General features: G+C 42.6%; 1 protein-coding gene across 1 annotated transcript; it reads right to left on the bottom strand.

Annotated features, from left to right (window-relative positions):
- Window positions 1-6,276: 6,276 nt before the first annotated feature.
- On the bottom strand, window positions 6,277-8,821 carry LOC139576011 (uncharacterized). The gene is made up of 2 exons (XM_071401595.1): window positions 8,566-8,821; window positions 6,277-8,274 (listed from the first exon to the last, which is right to left on the bottom strand). Exon 2 carries the CDS (start codon window positions 8,063-8,065, stop codon window positions 7,208-7,210), a length of 858 nt encoding a protein of 285 aa, XP_071257696.1. The 5' UTR covers window positions 8,066-8,274; window positions 8,566-8,821; the 3' UTR covers window positions 6,277-7,207.
- Window positions 8,822-11,314: the final 2,493 nt, after the last annotated feature.

The raw sequence follows: 11,314 nt of genomic DNA, 5'->3' as shown, positions 1-11,314 counted from the left end.
CGGAGAGTGAGGGCTAGGGCCATTTCCCCCAGAAATGTCCGGGAACTTGTAGGTGCCTTGGTGGAAGAGTGGGGTAACATCTCACAGCAAGAACTGGCAAATCTGGTGCAGTCCATGAGGAGGAGATGCACTGCAGTACTTAATGCAGCTGGTGGCAACACCAGATACTGACTTACTTTTGACCCCCCCCCCTTTGTTCAGGGACACATTTTTCCATTTCTGTTAGTCACATGTCTGTGGAACTTGTTCTGTTTATGTCTCAGTTGTTGAATCTTATGTTTCTTTTTTTGCTGAGTTTACTTTGCATCTACTTAGCATGTTAGCTAACCTTAACTCCTAGCCTAGCTAACATTAACCACAACAAATTGAAATTCATAACATATCATACGTATTGCAAAATCGTAACATATTGAACGAATTGCAATTTGTATCATATCATACAAATTGCAATTCGTAACATATCATACGAAAGGTCATTGGACTAACATGCTGACCACACTGCTCACGTCCCATGCGTGAGCGTTGCAAAATAAATGTACACATACATGTTATTCAATCATTGCACCGCACTGCTCACGCGCGTCAACAGACGTCTGCGTTGCCAGGCGCTAACATAGAAGTTGCTTCTATTTGTGGCGCAGAACGCGCTGCAAGTCCTGACTCTCTCATCTCCTCATTGGCTTTTAGAAGCATTTGCTCAAGTGCCATCTCCTCATTGGTTATACCCACGTGGGTGACTGAAAGATGAACGGAGGTCAGTGGTGGTAATACACCATATGAAAGTTAGTTGCCAATCGCCATATAAAATCCAAAGAAGAAAAAGCTTGGAAGAAGGAGAGATGACTAGAAACGATTAATTGTGGATTAATTGTCGGAGTAGAGGACCTTGTGCATTTCAGGTAAAATAACAACTCAACATTTATATCCCAGGACAAATTAGCTAGCAACAGCAAGCTAGCTAAATAGGACAAATTAGCCAGCAACTGCAAGCTAGCTAGCTAAATTGCCATATGCTTTTCGACCTGTCCACAAATTAATATAATTGGTTTAGAGTTTTGATTTTTCAAGCTGCGTGTCGTGATCGCGTTTGGTGTGGGGGGACAAAATCAATTTGTGGACGCACGCACGTGCCCCGTATGGTGTAAGGAGAAACGTTAAAGTCCAATTTTGAGATAGGGCCCTATAAATTAGACTAAGTGCGATAACTTGAGGATCATCAATCAATCAATGTACTGAACAATTTTACCAATTTTTGTGCCAAAATAAAAGTTTTCCATCATCTAGTCCCTTAAACGGCCTGAAAATGAAGCATATAAAGCTATTGTTATTTACTGCTGTCCTCTCCAAATGTAGGCGTCTATAATATTTCACCTCCACCAGAGGGCAGCAACAGTCAGTTCAAGTAACCCAATTGACAGCTTTCACAATTTTACCTTAACCCATGTAACACAATGAGGGACGGTTTCCCGGACACAAGACTAATTTAGTCCTAGACTAAAAAGCTATTTCAATGAAGATTATCTGAGAGTTTTGAGGGAGCATCAGAAGACGACCATACTTCTTTAAAAAATTATTAAAACCACCATTTAGGCCATTTGAATTTTTTTCTTCTTAATTGTCAAATTTAACCCACTTTTCTCATTCAATCATCAACTTGCACATCAGAAATGGAATTTGGGGGTATATATCAATTTGTTCTACATAAAATGTAAAACAAACTAAAGTCCCATCATTTTGCATTGTGGCCCACTACAATTTTAGAGCATATAAATCAGGGGCACAATGGTCTCTGCTATTCTCATAATTTTTTTACTTTGAATTCTGGCAGCCCTTTATTCAGTCTTCATTATCTGCACTTACAGCTTTGACTTCAGCACTGCAATTACACCCTCAGCTGCACTGATTAATCCAACATGGAGGAATTTGTTTTTTGAAAATACATTTTAAGACACTTACCAGGGAGGAGCTGTGACCTGGTTTGTTCATGCAGATAGACCCCAGCCTGCCAGTTATATTGCAATAAGACGTTTCCAATGACTGTTTGAGTGTGCCTCTTAATCCGTGGTGTACAAAGTGAAGAAGGAAATAAGAGTGTGGGGAAAAAAGTGAAATAACTCCATCTGTTCTATTCTTGACACAAGATGGAGGAGGTATTCCCCCCTGTCATAATCCATACTTTTCTCTATTGATGAACATATTCCCTGTATGGTCATTCATTAATACCTCCGTGCTGCGCCCAGCTTAACCTTACGTTCTTTTCTGGCATAAACACATAATCAATCACTGTCCCATTCCCTGACTAGGGAGATGGAGAGTGAGAGTGTGCATGAAGGGGGGGGGGGGGAGAAAAACCCTTTGGCCTGTCTTCCCAAGCAAGAGGAATAGTGTGTTCAGTGGGGCTAACACAGGCAGAAAAAGCAACATAGGCCCAGTAAATATTCAATTGAAAGGATTCCCAGATAAGGGAATGGAGGCAGCACCCATTCTTCTAGATAAGAAAAGATGGAACCATCTGGAGGCAGGGAGATAGCAAACTCCCACGCCATTCGAGAGACCTCGCTCTCATCTGCTGCAGCTGGGGAGAAGGGAAGAAATAGAGTGCACACTTTTATCACAAGTTCAAAATGAATTTATTCTCATTCTCTATGCAGTGGAAGAGGAAAGGGGATACCTGGTCAGTTCAACTGAAATGTGTCTTCCGCATTTAACTCAACTGCTCTGAATCAGAGCGGGGGGCTGCCTTATTCCACATCCACGTCATTGGAAGGTTTTGGCAAACAGAGAAGGATTATGATTAATCAATATTAAAAAATATTTATTAGTAGTAGTAGTTGTAGTACACTGAACAAAAATATAAACGCAACATGCAACAATTAGGCCTAATATATGGATTTCACATGACTGGGAATAAAGATATGCATCTGTTGGTCACAGATACCATAAAAAAAAGGTAGGGGCTTGGATCAGAAAACCAGTCAGTATCTGGTGTGACCACCATTTCCCTCATGTAGCGCGACACATCTCCTTCACATAGAGTTGATCAGGCTGTTGATTGTGTCCTGTGGAATGTTGTCCCACTCCTCTTCAATGGCTGTGCGAAGTTGCTGCATATAGGCGGGAACTGGATGACGCTGTCGATCCAGAGAATCCCAAACGAGCTCAACGGGTGACATGTCTGGTGAGTATGCAGACCATGGAAGAACTGGGACATTTTCAGCTTCCCGGAATTGTGTACAGATCCTTGCGTCATGGGGCCGTGCATTATCATGCTGAAACAGTCAGCATTCCAATTGTACACTCCCTCAAAACTTGAGACATCTGTGGCATTGTGTTGTGTGACAAAACTGCACATTTTAAAGTGGTATTTTATTGTCCCCAGCACAAGGTGTACCTGTGTAATGATCACGCTGTTTTATCAGCTTCTTGATATGCCACACCTGTCAGGTGGATTGATTATCTTGACAAAGGATAAATGCTCAATAACAGCGATGTAAACACATTTTGTGAACAAAGTTTGAGAGAAATAAGCTTTTTGTGCTTATGGAACATTTCTGGGATCTTTTATTTCAGCTCATGAAACATGGGACACTTTACATGTTGCATTTATATTTTGGTTTAGTGTAGTTGTGGGGCTATATGTTTTAGGAGAATACCACTTGACGTGTTACATACAAAAAGCTGTTGTACTTTATAGAAAACCAATGTCATTGGGGAAATAGACTTCCAGCTGGTGTATCCTTGTACGCCACAGGCTCATATGGTGCCTTGTTGTCTCATCTGATATGCTATTTCTCACCAGCCACATGTGATTTGGCTGTAGGGTAATGCTTTTGTCACAGTGTTTTATCTGTCCTCTCGCTCAGGCATACACTATCCAGTTCTCCCTAATTACCCTCTCTGCATTTTACACTTGGCCCAGAATTCGTCATGCTTGATAACGGATTGAGCAGGTCGATCGGAGATTTACTTATAGAGCCTCTATCTATGTGACCTGCATCACTGACTGGCCGTCCCTCAGGCTTCTCACTGGAAGCTGTTAACTGTATGATAACAGCGACCTGAAGTGATAACCTTCTCCAGTCTTGAGGACACACAGTTTGTTCCATATGGGCTTTATTGCAGTCGCAGCATTTCTTTATTCAACCTTGGGTTCTCTGCTTTGCTCAGATTAATTTAATGGGTTTGAGAAGGAGGTTAATGGCTGTGTCCGCTCTAGACAGTGAAACGCAGGCAGACCTTTGCTACAAAAGCACTGTTTGGTATTGCATTATTTTTTTTAAATTATTTTGAAAGATGTAATCTCAGCCAAAATATTATGAGTGCATGGGCTCACACTTGTAATTGTTCAAAACTATTTCCAGAGCTCTAAAGGCAGTTTGATAAATGGATTGTATAAGGCTTGTGTTGCGTGTTGTGTTGTCCTTGCAGATTTTCATTATGATGAAGAGAAAGGACACTTCATTCCGTTTGTAAAAGGTTATCATACTCAGCAGGCATGGCTGGTTTAGAACTAATACCTCTTGGGAAGTGTGATCTCGGTTTGGGACAGTATCTAATCGTTTTTGATAAAGGAAAACCTTACACTTATCAGTATTTGAATGAGTCGTCCATAACGGATGGAGCTAGGACTACTTGACTCCTTTTCGGGTCAGATATACAGTATCCCATAAGATATAGGGAAGGGGAGGTTACTCTAAAAATATAGTTTACCAAGCTACCAATTACTTCACACTGGAAGAAGTTGAGCTACACTAAAGCTACCCCTAAGAAACATATCGTTTACCTAACTAAAGGGTCATTTCAGCAAGCCATGACACCCACCATCTTATGTAGGTCGAAACAGATACGATTAGCATTCCTGAAACATTATTTTGTTTAAATAAAGCTAATTGATTGCACCCAAATTGGCAATTTTAATTTATAGGATGTATATATTCTTCAATAAATATAGTACCTAACATTCGACTTGGACCATAATTCAACCTAACAATGATTAGGCATGAGGAATCCAATAAAACGATCAAAAGCCACCCATGGACCCACACACCCCAACTCAACAACCAGTATACAATATCAGTTCTCTGTCTGACAGGTAGTTTGGAGCTGCTGCTTGGAGTATTGCTTCTTCATCCTTTGTAATGTATTCCATGTGAATCTGGTGATGGTCTTTTCACCCTGTTCAAAGAAATTACCCATTGAAGTCGCTTGCGTTAGTTACTATAAGCTAGTGTGAAAGTACCATGTTTTGCCCACTAGATGCCACTGTTCCTGCTACTGCCGCCACACCCTTTTATCCATTTTGCTTGTTTCTTGTGTTTATTAAATAGATCACAACATTTTCTTTGCAACTTTGGGTAGAAAACCAATAGCTTTTGCTCATGATGAAAATAAATGGTCAATCGTGTTTCTTGTGCTTTTCTTTAAGGTGGAATGACTCTAAAGTTTTTTAGTTTTTTTTTAACATTCAAACTAAATTATCATATCTGAAATGTCATACTACAAATTGCAATAACATATCACTCTGGAGTCAGATGTTAAAGAAAAATACCTCTCAAAAACGATATTTTGGTATTTGTTTCATTAGCCCACTGTTGATACAGTTCCAAAATGTTTTGCAAATACCCAAAGATGGTATTTTCCTTTAACATAATGTGTAATTTAGCCTATTCAACACAAACACTGTTACAAGCGAGAATGAGGCAGGTCTGATGCCGTAAAAGAAAGGAAATTCTTGCCTACTTCACCAATATTTTCTTTGTGTGTATTTCGTTAGCTACACCTCTAAAAAGTAATTAACTACTGAAAACACTACCAAGATTTCAATTGAGTCACACTAACAAATGTAAGTAAATTACTTGTTGAATTACATGTAGTTCACTACTCCCAAACACTGCATAAGATATCCTCTACGTGAACCCTAGCACTGTAGTAATGGTATGGAGTTGAGTCTGCTGCTATGGTTTCATATTCTGGTGGGACACTGACTGTGTTTAGTTATATCAAGCCTAGTTTTGATCCTTTTCTCTAGTGTGCTGCAATGTAGTGTTGTAATCTTAATGATAATCTGTCCCTGTATTTCAGCCCCCAGCATCTGTCAGGCTGCTTGGTTCTGGAGCTGCGTCTTATCAGGGGCCATGTCATTAAATCAGCTGTCTCTTAGACAAATTTCACTCCCGTTACTCTTATCAACACATCAGCCTGCTGTGATTTCCTTTTCAATCTGGACTTTGTACAGTACTATAGGCAAGTCTGAGGGATAGAAATACACAAAAAAAAGGCTTTTCCTGCATATAGTTTATTTGAATGTTTGGATATTTGAAAACATGATACATTTGTCATATTATGGATAGTTTAGAAATGAATGTATATGCGCTTTATGTATATCGTCCCCCCATTTGAAGGTGCCATAAGTATTTGGACAAATTCACTTATTGTGTTATAGTGTATAAAATGTAGACTATTATAAGTGCCTTTGTTAAAACACGTATGACACCTTCAAAATGAGGGGGACTAGATGCATAAAGTGCATTCATTTCTAAATGGTAAAACGGATATGTATGAAAATACCCTCAAATTAAAAGGTGACATTCTCTACTGTTGCATCATATGAAACATTTGATCTCAAATCCAAAATGCTGGCGTGTAGAGCCAAATGAAACATGTTAGCTTCCTTGTCCAAATATATACGTAGGGGAGTGTAGATATTCTGTGTATTCATTACAATATCGTGGACCTACCTTGTGCATTTGAACAGATTTGCAGTTGTAGGATATAATTAGGAAAACAGAACTACAATGTTCAAAAGGTATTGTCAGTCTACTGAAAGCAGAAATCTGGGATCTTGGGTGATTGGTCGCTCTGTGTTTTGTTGTGTTGATGATTTAAAATGTGATAAGTGTGCTGTCATGTCTAAGCTCTTACAGTGTGACATATAGTATGATGACATTTAGTATCTCTGGGCACAAAGGCGAACGATTGATTGTGCTGAGAAATGGGTTCAATAAATGTTGTATCTACAGAGACAAGCTTTCAGGTCCTATTTTGACTGACCTCTGGAGGATGGGCAGGGTGCTCAGTTCTTCTCAGAAAGTACTGCTCTGTCTGAGTGAATGTTCTGATTGTTTCAGCACTGTGCTTCAGTGGAGGGCAGTGCAGAATGAACTCCTCTGATCCTTCCCACTCGACTGTTTGATACCAGTTCAGTCAGTCAGTTAGCCAGGGGGTTGGACAGAGCCAGAGTCCCGTCATCCAGACCCAGACACACTCTCTTAGAGTCAGGGAAACTACTGTATGGGCACAGACCAAGAGGTCTCTTGCTGGCTGTCTGTAGGGCATCCACACCGTCTCTGTCCTCCCAGAGAGCACTGAGGGTCTCAGGGGGCTGGTAGCCGGGCTCCTGCGGGTCCAGGGGGTCTTTGGACAAAAGGATGCTGATGGAGGGAACGGTCCTGTGAACGGTCATCTCCGATGCCCCCCCTTCGTGGCTCTCCCACACTTCCCTCACACCCTTGTAGCGCAGCTTGGTCAGCTGGTGCAGAGACCCCACTTTTCTCTTCATGATCTCAGCGCATGTGATGGTCTTGGTGACGGCACGACCTGACCCAGAGAAAACAACCTGCCTCAGGCCACCGCCTCCACTAACCCCAACACCACTGACATCCCCCTGCATGCGAGCCATGGCAAAACCCATGAGGTTACGGATCTTACTGCCCTCCTTGACACGCATCTCCAGCACTCCTGAGGCCAATCCTGGGAAGGGGCACGGGCAGTCCTCCTCTGTGCGACACACCTTCTTGAACCCACCCTGGCCCGGTTTGAGTGCGGCGGGAGGTGGAGTTAGAGGTGTAGGCACCGGAGTGGGCTGTGTGTTGGAAACACTGTTGACAGTGCAGGAGGGCTGCCCACTGTAAGGCTGAACCTGATATACTGGGCACCTAGCTGGGGTCACACCGGTTTCCATTGGGACCTGTGTATTCCCTCCAGGTCCGGTGTATGGTCTGACAGAGTCCCTGACCTGATACTGGCTTTGAATGCTGGCCACTCCAACTCCACAGCCGGAATACATCTCTTCACTCCTGTATCTTCTCCAATCATAAAAGTCCAGTCAGAGACTCTGACTCATACGGGATCCAGCACAGCATTGTTTTCTTATTCTCCTTATAGGTTTCTTTTTTCTGTAGACGTCTGCGGAAGTTTCAAGGCTTTAGAAAATAATATTATCCGGCTCGCAGAAAGTGCTTTCAATGGAGTCTTTTCATGCTGCTTTACAGGCAGCTGAAAAAACAAGATAAACGCTGGGTGGTGAATTAAGAATACAAATGGGGCAATTCAAGACGTAAAAAAAAACCCATTGAAAATGCATACATTCTCAGCTGAAGTGTCCTATCTCTTGTTTTCTCTCGGTGAGCTTTTATCCTTGTAACCTGGATACTTCGATGCTTCAGTCTAACTTTTCAAGAGAACTGCTACTTTATACAACACACTCAATAGACCTCTCACTTAGGGTTCAGATCCCACATTGATCAGTTGGATTCATATCATTCATATCATCAACTCTCATCTCACTTTCTGGGACGGTCTAGTTGATTAGCGTCTCTTCTCCTTTCGTGGACCTCTTGGCCAAGGTGCTCTGGGGGAGCTGTCCCCCTCAGGGCTGGGCCAGGGGTGGCTGTAGGCTGGAACCCTGGGCGTCCTGCCTGGAACTCTGTGTCTCTGTCTCCAGTTATGCTCTAGAAAGTGTGCCCTCTGTTTCCTCACAAAGAGACGTAAGGGACAGGAGCTGCTTCACAAATGCTCACAGGAGGAGTGTCTACTCTGTGTGGTTGAGGGGGAGCATGAGGAAAAGGGGGGACAGCCCTCTTAAAGGCACAGGCCTTTCATATCTCAGATGAACACTTTCCCTCCACAATGGAAACCTGCCATGGCGGGGAGGGGGGGTTATATCCCTTTTAAGAGCCGGAGCGAGCGCAGATCCCGGGCAACTTTGTCAACCTCTTTAGAGGACGTTTCAGTGCATGTCTTCAATGTACATGACTGATTAAACCTGATTTCTGAAATAGAGACTCAGTGAAGCTTTAAAAATGCATTTTCGGCTGTGAAACAATGAATTACATTAGCAAGGTTATAATTGAAAACATATTTCAAAGAGCCAGTTAAAGTCAGCGGCATTATATTGCACTGTACTTAGCCTTTATCCTATTAGATGTTTTTGTCCATTACCATTTACATAATGTGGTGTTAATGGCTTCATTGTTCAAGCAATCATGAGTCCACTGAGGTGCATGTCTTTCATGGATGATTTGTTATGTTGTTACCAGGTTGGAAACAACCTCATGATGATCAAGGACATGTGGATCACAGAAGCATAGAGCCATTACTTCTAGCACCAAAGTATTGTTGTGATGGGGCAAGGGTAGGTCTGCACATTAGTGTGCTGGAGGCACCTCCAGGTGAGATGGTGTCGTAGTGGTGACAGGTGGGCTAATAAGCAGACTAATGGACCCTCCATCACCAGAGGAGGGCGCTGTCACACTCTCCTGTCCCGGCCCAGACAGCTGCAGCGTCTCTGAGCCCAGCCTCCTGGAAGACAGGTGGATTTGTTTTGGCCTGTGACTGACAGATGGGAAAATTGGTAAAGACAGCCCACTGAGGCTGAACCTATGATGCTAGGAGAGAGGCACAGAACTCCTAACTGTTCTCCAATCACTCCTCTGAGGGCACACACTGGGAATAAGAACCGCGCTATATCTGGGACTAGTCCATGAAGGTAATTCACATTGGCGTGGGTATTATTTTGGATCCCCAAAGGAAAATCAAAGAAAATAAGGAGGTTTGTTGTTTTCACACGTGATGGTATTATTTAAATCAGTATTAAATGTTGTATTCTAGTCCAAGTTTCTATGATTGAGAAGCACCATCTTCACCAATGAAAAATCCAGATCACCAACTGAACACATTTGCCAATTTCTTTTGTTTGTGCACAATTTTGTTTCTTTTCTCACCAACCACTTTATTATAGCCAATCTGTGCGTAGCTCAAATGCAGGGGACTGGAGAGCTATTCATCATCTGAACCCATTCTACCCACTGCTGGAGACATAGCAACAAATGTCTCTGTTTTCTTTCTACTCGGATATAGAGAAGGAGGAGGGAGTTGGGGGACCAAACCAAAGTGATCATTCTGCTGTTGGGGAGAAATTACCCTCATCAGTCATAAGGAGATCTGTTGATGTTACTGCATAATAATCTAAGAGAGAGAGAGAAGAGGGCTGATTTAAGTGCCCAGAGGTTAAACTACATGATAAAAAGCTGCCAGTAATCACTCCCACTTCACAACCTGTTTTTAGCACCACATTTGAACCTAAATTTAACAGGAAAAAGCTCTCTGCTTCGGGAAAATATAGATTTATGAATCTGGTGTTTTTAAGAACTCGATGTCTTCAACAGAGTTTCTCTGAAAAAGCAATTTAATTTGATTGTGCGTTTGAAAAATTATTATCTATTCTCTATTTTCGAAATCACTACATGAAAACATCAAACATTTCCATCAGACTGTATTTGTACGTTTTCGAGAGAGAGGAGCTTTTAAAATGGTGGTGGTGTTTAATGACAGAGAGAGCAGTAGCAGCTCACGCTTGGTCACTCACCCTCTCACACCTCCTCCACGGCTGCCCTCTGCTCCCACACCTCTCCAAACACTTACTCCTACCTTTTATCTGTTCTCCTCTGACACCTCTGCTCTGACTGCAAGCAGGCAGGCACTCTATCTCTCCCAAATACTGTTCTCTGACCATGTAGTTTACTCTACCTACAGTTTCTCTCAGCCTTCTCTATACCAGCATTTATTCACGCACAAAAACAATTTATTCTTAAAGACTGTGACAAATAGCAGTTGTTCTGTCTTGCTCCTCTCTGCTTACCTTGGATGGCATAGCTGCTGGTGTTATGAATTGTAACACGGACTCTGTTGTTTTGTTTCTGTACTGCAGAGTAGTTGGAGAGGGGCTTGTGTTGCTGGCAGAACTGCACACAGCCACAGTTCTCGCTGTGCCAGCCTCCCGCTCGCATTTTGTTAACCGCAAGAGTTTCACGGTCATCAACCAATGCTGGCCTGGAGGCTGTCATTTCCCTCAGTGTGGAGCTCGCCCGCGGCTCTGCTGCCGTTCAGCCCCACAAACTCCCAGCCGGCCTCAGTGGGGTACAGAGTTGCTCTCCACACACACACACACACACACACACACACACACACACACACACACACACACACACACACACACACACACACACACACACACACGTGCATGCTCAGCATAAGG

The sequence above is a fragment of the Salvelinus alpinus genome, chromosome 5 (genome assembly GCF_045679555.1).
Source record: "Salvelinus alpinus chromosome 5, SLU_Salpinus.1, whole genome shotgun sequence".
In the NCBI taxonomy this organism is placed as follows: domain Eukaryota; kingdom Metazoa; phylum Chordata; class Actinopteri; order Salmoniformes; family Salmonidae; genus Salvelinus; species Salvelinus alpinus.
Note: the sequence above shows the minus strand (reverse complement) of the source record. Positions and strands in the feature narration are given on the sequence as shown.